This window comes from Dermacentor andersoni, chromosome 2, assembly GCF_023375885.2.
Source record: "Dermacentor andersoni chromosome 2, qqDerAnde1_hic_scaffold, whole genome shotgun sequence".
Lineage (NCBI taxonomy): Eukaryota > Metazoa > Arthropoda > Arachnida > Ixodida > Ixodidae > Dermacentor > Dermacentor andersoni.
Window position 1 is genome coordinate 32,870,445 of NC_092815.1, and position 10,695 is coordinate 32,881,139.

Sequence of the window (10,695 nt, forward strand, 5' to 3'; positions counted from 1 at the left end):
ATCCTATCCTATGCATTGCACTTAATTAACATGTAGCGTTGCTGTATAGCCACTTAAAAAACTCCGAAGTACATGCAATTTATGTTTTCGAAACAACAAAACCACGAGCCAACCATGAAAGGATTTGCCACAGTCACAACAATGCAGTCATACAATGTGGCCAAGAATGAAAGCTCGCAAGCTCTCAGTTCAACTTCGTAACAGCACGGGGTTTCAAGGAATGCGAGAAAGTAGAATCAATATTCAATGTATGAATTTTGTGCCGCAGATGCAGAGGAAGACATTGGCGTGATGATTTTCTTGTATTCACGTCTCATCCGAACACGCTTAGACCTAACAGATTACTTAAGTACACTCACTCTGTGTCAGAAGAAGTCTAACATGAGTTATCACTCAGCCAGTTCAGTTAGAGTCTTACATGTACCTCAGCTTCAGTGGAATGAGCAAGCTCACTGACTATGGAGCGGGACGCTCTTCCTAATTGCCAGCCGGCTCAGTGCGGCATTCTATTTATGAAAGGTACTTTGATTCACGTCGGCTTGCGCAGAAGGTTTAGAAACACGAAACGTCCACAGATTCAACTCGCATCTTGGAATCTATGTGTAAGCGGATAATCAAATGATGAAAAAAATTTGCTAATTTCATTGCTGCGTATTTGACGTAAAAGAAACAGGCGCACTCAGGTCTTCTCTCGCGCACTTGTGTTGGTACGTAATATGACATCCGTGCCGCTCAACTCAAAGAGCTGGTTCAGGCTGGCTCGATAGAAGCGTACGTGCGATCGAGAACTAACAATAAAGGTAAAAAAAGGAAAATGATACGATTGAGGCCTGATGGTTAAAGCACCGGGCTGCTGTGCTGGCGAACAGAGGTTCAGTTCCACCATGAGGCACGTAATTCTATTTTTGAGGCGACAGCCCTAATTGGCTCATTGCAATGACTGAAACCCAAGAAACGCATCTTCTGGTTCAATGGTACAAAAACTATGGCTCATACCCAGAAAACGTGTCGTCCCTTCCAACGGCACAAAAACTACAGTCATGAGCAATAAATAGCTCATACCCCCCTGAGAAGGCAAAAAATGAAATGGCTCATCCCTCTCGTAATGCAATGGCTACAAGCACTGAATAAAGTGAAGGGTACAATGCACGCATTCGACCCGCTGTGGTTGCTTAGTGGCTATGGTATTTGGCTGCTAAGCACGAGGTCACGGTATCAAAACACGGCCACGGGGGCTGCATTTCGACGGGGACGAAACGCGAAAACACCCATGCACTTAGATTTAGGATCACGTTAAAGAACCCCAGGTAGTCCAAATCATTCCGGAGTTCCCCACTACGGCGTGCCTCATAATCAGATAGTGATTATGGAACGTAAAACCCCATAATTTAATTATTTAGCGCATATATTCCTTGGAATCACGCATACAACGTACAAGAACGCGGCGTCTTGTTGAGTTGTAAAAAAAAAAAAAGAAAACATGTGACCTTTTCAATGGCTCATACCCCCGCGTGCGCTCAGCAAAGTGAAGCGAACAATGGATATATTCATTGAAATCACCCATACAACACAGAGGACATCATACGTTACAAACCCCTGCATAGAGGATACAACGTAAAGTCGAAGAGAAATGTCGTTGGCGCGAGTCCGACCGCGCTATACGGGCGCGCGAAGGCGCAGCTAAGCATCGGAAACGAGCCGAAGAAACCGAACTGGGAAAGTAGTAACGCGACGATGCGAGACGGTGCATTACCAAGTGTGCAGCAGGTCTTCGCCTTCACGTGTTACAGAAGTGGTACATGCTGCCGAAATTTTTTTTTTTTAAGTAACGCTATTCAGCAAGAGAGCAGCGACAACCAGCAGCCACGGTTGCGAAAGTCCGGGAGGGCTCTCAAAGAAAGCTTCGCTTTGAAAAAAAAAAAAATATATATATATATATATATATATATATATATATATATATTCGAGCGGTCCTTGGACTAACCCTGAAAGCAAAGGCCGTAAACTCAAACTTGTGAAGTGGGACACGTTCCACAAGAAACGAGAAGCGGGGCGAGGCGACGAACCGATTACGGACATAGACGAGGGGACCAATGCGCTCAGAAGGTACGTAGACGCGGCAACAAGAGACGTTCCGCCCGAGGCGAACGTCAACATAATTTACAGCAGGCTCCTACACATATGGGAAGCAAAGCGAGCACTCCCAAAGAGATCGAAATGTCAAAGACATAATAAGGCGTTGCGCAAACGCATAGCACAGTTAGACAGAGACATCGAAGAACACGCTCTCAAGGTAAGCAGGGCACAATGGGAAGACACGTGCAACGGTCTCGAGAGGCAGATGACCGGGACCAGCGCTTCGCGCCTGTTTCGACACCTATTAGATCCGGCCACAAGACTCGTAGACTAGCAAAAGATTATAAAGGCGATAACTTCCTCGACGCAATACGTTACCGTTACTTTAAGAAGGCTGAAAGCATCCTACACGCCGAATACGACGGCATCGCAAACAAGAAACCAGACGCGGAATTTAGCGAAGCAGAAATTGGGATAGTCCTCTCCGAACTGAACACCCGAACGAAGCCCGGCTCGGACCGGGTTACCAACAAGACTCTCCGTAACCTAGACGATGAGTCAATCTCCCGCCTCGCGACCAACGTCAACGAGTGCTGGCGAGGGGGCTCCCTTCCCGAAACGTGAAAATGGGCCCGCATTATCATGATTCCAAAACCCGGCAATCAAGCTACGCTCGATAATCTAAGACCGATTTCTCTTACGTCTTGCGTCGACAAAGTCATGGAACATGCAGTTCTCCCCCGCGTGACCGACTTTCTCGAAGACCGTGACGCGTTTCCGCACACCATGCTAGGATTCTGCCGCAACCTCTCCGCAAAGGACGTATTGCTTCAGCTGAAACACCAGATAGTAGACGACACTACCAGCTCCACTAAGGCAATTCTCGGCCTAGATATTAGAAAATCCTTTCAGAACGTTAAACACGAAGCGATCCTAAAAATAATTAGAACATTAGGACTAGGCCAAAAAACGCATAATCACGTTAGAGATTTTCTCGCAGGCAGGCGCGCATGCATCGTCGTTGGCGACGAGGAATCGCCGGAATTTGAGACGGGCCCGTCCGGCACACCGCAAGCATCCGTCATATGACCATTACTCTTTAATTTAGTTCTACTTGGTCTACCCGAGAAATTAACAGAAGTAGCAGGATTGCATCTCAGCCTCTTCGCGGATTTCATCACTATCTGGCTTCCCGGGGGAGGATGTGACGGTCACGTCGAGCGAACGCTACAGGCAGGAGTAGATGCGGTCCAGAATTATTTGCGTGGAACAGGCCTAGAGTGCTCGGCTACCATGTCCGAACTCTTAATCTACAAACACACAAGGAGAGGTCGTAAAGCCCTGCGTGACGAAGAACGGGAATACTCCAAAATACGCATTATATTGGCAGATGGTACTCCCGTACCGCACGCAGACAAAATTAGAATCCTGGGGTTACACCTGCAGGCAAATGGCCATAACGGAGAGACGGTGCGAAGACTTCGTCGTTCGGTAGATGACACGATCCTGCTCTTGCGTCGCATCACGAATAGATGCAATGGTATGCGTGAAGACTGCGCGATCCGTCTCGTGCAGGTGTACGCGATAAGCCGCATAACGTACGTTGCCCCCTACCTGAAGTGTACAGGGTGCGAAAAAAACAAGGTCGAATGCATGATACAAAAGACTTTCTAGAGGGCGGTCGGCGTTGCACTCAACGCGAGTATCGATAAGTTTCTAGAGCTCGGACTTCACAACTCACTTGACGAGTTAATCGAGGCGCACGACGTTGCGCAATACGAACGATTCTCTAATTAAAAGACAGGTCGATGCATCCTCAAGTCACTCAGCATCACGTACCGCACCCAGCGTAGAGAAAAGACGGCGGTTCCGGCCTCGGCCCATGACCACCTGGCCATTCCGCCGCTTCCAAAGAACATGCACCCGAAGCACCAAGCCGGGAGACGCAACAAGCGAGAAAGAGACCTTCAGAAAAAGTTTGGCAACAACAACAAGGCGGTGCACGTAGACGCTGCGCGATATGGAGTAGGGAGAAGCGCACATGCGATCGCTGTTGTGGGCTGCACGGGTAAGTGCCTCGCGAGCGCCACGGTGCCACGGGACACACGGAGGCGGCCGAAGAAGCTGCGATAGCCCTAGCACTGACCGCGGTGCCAAACGCTGCGATCGTGATCAACGACTCGCAGGCGGCAATCCACCGCAGCTTCGCGCGCGGTCGCCTCTCGCGGCAAGCAGCCCGCATACTCCAAATTTGTGACGATGGCGACTCGTCATCGCCCTCGCAACCCCAGAATTCTACGGTCTTCCTCTGGACCCCGGCACACACCGATGTACCACTCGTGGGCAACGAGGCGGCCCACACCACGGCTCGAGGTCTCACACGCCGAGCCGCCGGAGATTATGTGGCCATCCCTCCGCCCCCGAGAGCGCGGCATCGGATCTGCCTGGGTCGGGACACTACAACATAAATGCAGCAGCAAGAATCAAAATGGGCGTGAGGCGATCGCCTGACCACGTTCAGAGACCTCACCGAACACTACAGACTCGAAAGACGCACATTCCCGCCACCACACGATAAATTAAACAGGAATGAGGCCGTAACATTACGCTACCCGGGTTTATATCCAACAGATGCCTGTAAAGGTTGCGGACGAAGAGCAACGCTGCGACACATGCTCTGAGAATGTGTCGGCAACCACGGTAATGACACCACCTCCATTCGCGACGCGTCCGTAATCGCGGCCGTTGCCACAGTTTGGGAAGCCGCGAGCTCGCTTCTTCCCGACGCCGCCCTGGTTGCAGGAGCCACCGGGTACCGTCTCCATCAGCATCGCCGCCGCTGAGGCGGCTCTCAAAAGTTCAGAATTGCCGGACCAGCTCTGGGCCGTCCGGCAAGCCGAAGATGCCGCACGAGTCCAAAGACTTCGAGTCGCCACCTGAGGTCTCCACAACAAAAACTGCCGGACCATTCATTAATAAAGTTTTTTTCTTCTTCTTCTTCTTCTTAGGGCATCTACGCGGTCTAAATTTTAGGCGGCATTGTGTGGGTCTCCCACATACTCACGGAACGCGCGCCTCGCTCGTGCAGTCTTATGCTACGTTTTCGTAAATTATAAAGTACGAGCTGTTATCCGTAACGACGGCCACTTTTAGACAATGACACCCCGCTTTATGTAGGGAATGATAAGGAAATATTTACACAATGCATTTTTATGGCTAGGGTTATAAAAAAACTGAAACACGAAACAGAGTTAGTTTGTTCATGGGCAAAAACACCCTCCAAAACCGCTCGCAACAGGCACTTGTGCGGGTAGCGTCAACTTGCACCGTAATTTGTCATGCTGCAGTTTTATGTAACCCGAAGTACCATAGATACCTTGAATATATAACAACAGACTTGTTCCTGAACAATAACCTGCGCTGACATAATTTGAACAACACCGAGCAGCCACAAGAGAAAGTCAAAGTTCCTGGCGCCCTCCAGAATCGTAGGTCGTTCCAGGAAAACCTTCCAGGGTATTGCTGCGCATTTAGCTTTCTTTTCTTTGCTTGGCGCAACATTTCGTTGTGTTATTCCAACCCATGGCATAGTTACTGCTGAAGATTAGCCAACATTGCATACAGTTGGTAGATCTCCAGAAGTTCTTTCCGGTATGCATCAAGCCTTCGCCCAGGCAGCGCAGAGTCCCCAGTCGGTGGCTGCTCTTTCAGCCTTCTCAGGCCCTCATCGTCGTTTGTTCAAGGACAGGGGCATCGAACAGGGGACTTGAGTACCTCGTTGATTGCTCTCTTAACTAGTTCACGTTATTTTCACGTGGTTCCGCAGGCGTGTAACCTCGGGCGCAGTGCTGGTACCTCTTGAATCCCTGGAAGCCCCGTGCATCGCCTTCGTCGTATTCGGTAGCATCCGCCGTCCTGACGCCTCTAGTCCGTGGAGACCGAATTTCTGTTGCGGATTTCGGAGCGCCACGCGTGTAAGCAGCTGTCAACACCGTCTGCTGCTTCTTCGGCACGGCGTCGTCGGGGAACGCCACTACGATGGCGCCCGGCTTGATGGTCATCGGCCCGTACAGGATGACCGCTGTGTAGCCGATGAAAGCGATCACAGACATGGAATAGCCAGGTATCCACAGGTACATGATGTCGAAGTTGAAGCCTAGCACCACCATGATGCAGCCTGCGACGAAAAGGCCGAAGGCGAGCGTGAGCGCCAACTTGGAGTGCAAGTTTGGTTGAAAGGTGGCCGGCTTGATCTTTTCGATCGACTCAAAGTCCTTGAGGTCGAAGCCAGACGGCGGCCCTGTGATGTTGGTGAACATGACGGTGATGGTGTAGATGCCAACTCCCAGGGCCATGGCACACGATCCGCCTATAGTTCTGTACTGCTTATGCGACGCCACGCCAATCACTGCAAAAGTGCCTCCCGCGGCGAAGCACAGAAACGCGATGGCCAGCACCAAGCGACTTGTCTGCGAGATGCCGTATTGTGCCTTGTACGGGTCCTGCATGCTGCGTCCTGCGCAAGGCAAACGTTAAATGGGACGACACGTTCCAAACAAGCGAAGTATCGTGGATATCACTCCATGGATACTACTGTTACACCATCATCTCAACGGCGACGGTCGCAGTCATTGTTTCGCCACTTCACAAAATTCTGTGCGCCGCCGACTTCTTGGTTGTCTGCGCGGATAGGATTGATATGCTGAGGATTTTTTTTTTTCCAATCGGAACTGATTCGGTGATTCGTTAATTAGATGTCTATCTTGAATTTATATTGTTCCATCCATGTTTAACGTTATTAATAATTATTATGGATATTTATCCCGTCTAAGCAAATTGCAAGGAGCTTCCTGAGCTATTGTCGTGTTCCGCAGGCAGTGAAACATATAATCAGTAAAATTATTCTGTGAGAGAAATGAAGACGGAACTGAAGAATAACAACAAAATACTAGTTAATAGTTGCTGTACAGAAATATAGAATTGCCTGATGACAAACTGCAATAAATTTCCAAGGGACAATCATGATTCTTGTAATTGAGAAACTTGCACTAGACGAACAGTTAGGTGGCGACGCTTGCTATTCTACCTCTTTTGCGAACGACTATAGCAGTCCCGTTTCACCAGCGCCGCATCAGTAATTGCGTTTCAAATGAATACTACATTTCAGAGAGGGATATATATATATATATATATATATATATATATATATATATATATATATATATATATATATATATATATATATATATATGTGTGTGTGTGTGTGTGTGTGTGTGTGTGTGTGTGTGTGTGTGTGCGAGACCGACATGAAGTTATCAAAAGGCAATACCACGTGCTTGCAGTAACTTCCTTTTCGCTGAAACGAAGTGTTACTGCGCAAACATGCTTGATCTTTTCAACAGCTTTCTTTTTCCTTTCTATTGGTACCTCACCGTTTTTCTGCCAATAAAATGGGTAGATGTCTAAAGTACGCACACACTAAAGAATTGTGCTAGATACTTTTCTACTATTTAAACATAGGGCATAAGCATGGCGCAATGTTTGTGTTATATGAAATTGGATTTTTCTTCATCCTACAACTGTCGTCTAAAGGTTAATACAGACGAAATCTTGCTGTTCGGTGCCTTTATAACGTTACCCAAACATATTATCTGCGTCAAACTTCATATTGCAGAATCTAATGCATACAACACGGAAGAACAACACCACAGAATGCATCGTGTGCGGATATTGTCGATGGACGGTGAGGGCTCAGCCGCTATAGGAGGGTTCGGCATGTGATACACGCTGAATATGCTCAACCATTGTTGCTCCAGCTGTAAGGCAGCCAAGATAACTGCGTGAGGGGGCACATGCCTCATTTATGATCATACGAATGGCACCTTTTCTTTTGCATACTTCTAGTACATTTATTCATAGTGCAGTAATTGTGGACTGCATATGGTGATAAATGCTCACTGCCATGAAACAATGAGGAAATGATGAATTACGAAGTAGAAAGAAAAATCAGAAATGAAAAAAAGGCAGTTTGGCTTGTCAAGATACAGAACAGATCGCTGCTTCGAAACGAAGGAACACCCAACATAATTAGTGCTAGAAGGGCCTCAACTTCAGGGTATTACAATCATCTTAAACAATCAAGAGAGACATTTTTGCTTCGTTAACCTTGTTTACTTACACAACAAAAAGTAGTACATAAAACTCATGACCTGCTATCCACCTCATTGACGCTCTCTGTAAGGAGACATGCTGCACTTTCGGAGTGTGTTGACATCATCCAACATTCCAAGCACGTGTAGCGTTCGGAATAAGTTAGAGCAGCATTCACAAAGTAGGATCCATGTGCAATCCAACGTAAGACCAATCGTACTGAAAGCAGCGCCGAGCGAGATTCCGACAGTTATTTTTACACTTTTCAGCCAAGTCCAAGGCATTTCAACAGGTCCCATCTGTCGGTATAGCCATTAGACAAACGCACCACAAGTCGTACCAGGCAACACGTCACACTATATTGTTCTTAAATCCTGAAAAAGATGCCCATTGACCAATTCGGCAGATATACTGCTTCTTGTTGCTGTTTAGAAGTGCGTTAGCGTGGCAAGCATTTCCAAACACCATTCTAGTGTATCACGAAACCGACGAAATTTCCACGCTCCAACTTGCTTATAATGCTAGCCCCTAATTCATAAGCAAGACACAGGAGCGTTCAATATATATCCTTATGAAGATATAATCGTCACACATAGTAGCAATAGGATGAGGCTTCCCGCCATGTAGTTTCATCTATACTCACAGTGAGCGCATGGAAACATGGTGAGTTGTCATGGTGTTCCGTGTGTCGCATCTTCACGTGGATGTTGAGGACATCGCCGCGCTAGGCTGCACCTGTGCCCAGACGAAAAAGCCCAGCTCCGAGCAGGCTTCATTGCTTCACTTCGTCTTCTGTACAACCGAACGCTTGGCGTTTAGGAGCTGCCGAGCACTAAAAAAAACATACCGAGGCGCAGACGTAAGCCCATGATACCCAAGACTACTGAAGCAATCATAGAAGGAATTTTTTTCTAGAGGGAAGCCTGGCAGTGGCAACGACCACGTATTTCCACCGAAGTAAGTCTTTTCTGCTTCTTCTTTTTCGGTGTCATCTTGGGGTAAAAAAGGGGATGATGATGATGAGTCTCAAACATGGCACGTACTCCACAATGGGGAAATAGGCTAAAATCGGGCGGATGGGAAATAAATAAACAAATACTGAAATTAAACGAAAATCAATAAATATGAACGACTAGATAAGAAAGATTAGTCAGCAACGGAGTGATCAGACTAGACGACTAAATAAGAATAATCTGAAGAATACTACATTCAGCAATTTTGGTCGAATAATTTTGAAAGAAAATAAGGCTGACAGTGAATAAAACAGAAATTTAGAGGATCAACGTTTTGTAACTTGCAGAGAAAATTGCATACAGATTCAATACCAGCTTCAAACACATTCTCAAGGCTAGAACTTAGTGCCGAGGCCGCCAAACAGAGGAAAACGGAAACACTTGCACACTATCTTTGATTAAAAAATGAAAATTCAAGATGCTTGATATTTTTAGGTGGCTACAGAATAAAGCACTGGCCAGTACATTCGACTGCGCCGTATAAATGACCCAATGTGGAGGTCATCCCACCAGACATATGTAAGTATAATTTTAATGCGGGAATACAATGGCCTAACCTTTTAAACATAATCTTGAATTACTAGTGCTTTTTCCAGAAATGAGCCACATGCTGAAACTTCCAGGAAAAGTCAGTCAGAGTAACTATATGTATAATACGCAAGCGGGGTGGCTTACGCCAATATTGCCAAAAACAGGGTGACCGATCCATTTAGAGACGCTAGCGCTAACGAATAAGCCGCTTCATTTCATCTTTCTTGGTCTTTAGGCATCTTTGTCTGCTGCAGTTTCCCAATCAAAATAGAGCAGCGAGGGCCGTAACCTCGTGAGAAAGTTAGGGGAGGTAGTTGAAGGCACCTTCGATTTCCTTTAGGAGCTTGCAGAAGATGACGTAAAATGCTTGTGCTCTTCCTCTAGGAGCGTCTTTTTTTATTCCTATATCACCTTTATCAATTCACGGTATCAATTATTACATTCTTCCGTTTGACCTCCTTACCTGGGCCTTGTCTTTCTCTGTCTCCATTTATCTCCAATGCGAAGTAATCAAACACTGTTTAAAAGCGACTCTACAGAAGATTGTCGTAGTTTACCGTTACATCAACAAATAATTTCCGTATACACTAAAACGTAACAAAAACAAAAGAAAACTAAACAAAGGAAATCCGAAGGTTTTGTTAATACAGAGATTTTCCAGATCTCTTACGCAACAAAAGCGATGCAGCGCTTCGCTACCGGATTCTTTCATCTGATCTCAGTCGTAATACGGCGCACGCAACGCTCGGCCGGCTAATGCGGGAAAGCGGATGATTTTGACTACAGTGAAATGCTCGCGGAATGCGCTGGCAACATTTTCAATTTCTCTGGGTTTTCAACCACCTGGAAGGAGAGACAAAGACGACTTGCGACCAGCGAACCCAATAATAGCAAAAGTTATTTGTTCGGTTCATATTTTCCCCCT

The 10,695-nt window shown here is 46.8% G+C and overlaps 1 protein-coding gene across 1 annotated transcript; it reads right to left on the reverse strand.

The window, feature by feature from the left end:
* Positions 1-5,269: 5,269 nt before the first annotated feature.
* Positions 5,270-9,068, reverse strand: LOC126542640 (uncharacterized). Its single transcript, XM_050189768.3, has 2 exons — positions 8,870-9,068; positions 5,270-6,592 (listed from the first exon to the last, which is right to left on the reverse strand). Exon 2 carries the CDS (start codon positions 6,582-6,584, stop codon positions 5,871-5,873), a length of 714 nt encoding a protein of 237 aa, XP_050045725.1. The 5' UTR covers positions 6,585-6,592; positions 8,870-9,068; the 3' UTR covers positions 5,270-5,870.
* Positions 9,069-10,695: the final 1,627 nt, after the last annotated feature.

What these genes read in the sequence shown, in the direction of transcription:
- LOC126542640 (XM_050189768.3), bottom strand. Translation starts at nt 6,584, where the DNA reads ATGCAGGACCCGTACAAGGCACAATACGGCATCTCGCAGACAAGTCGC.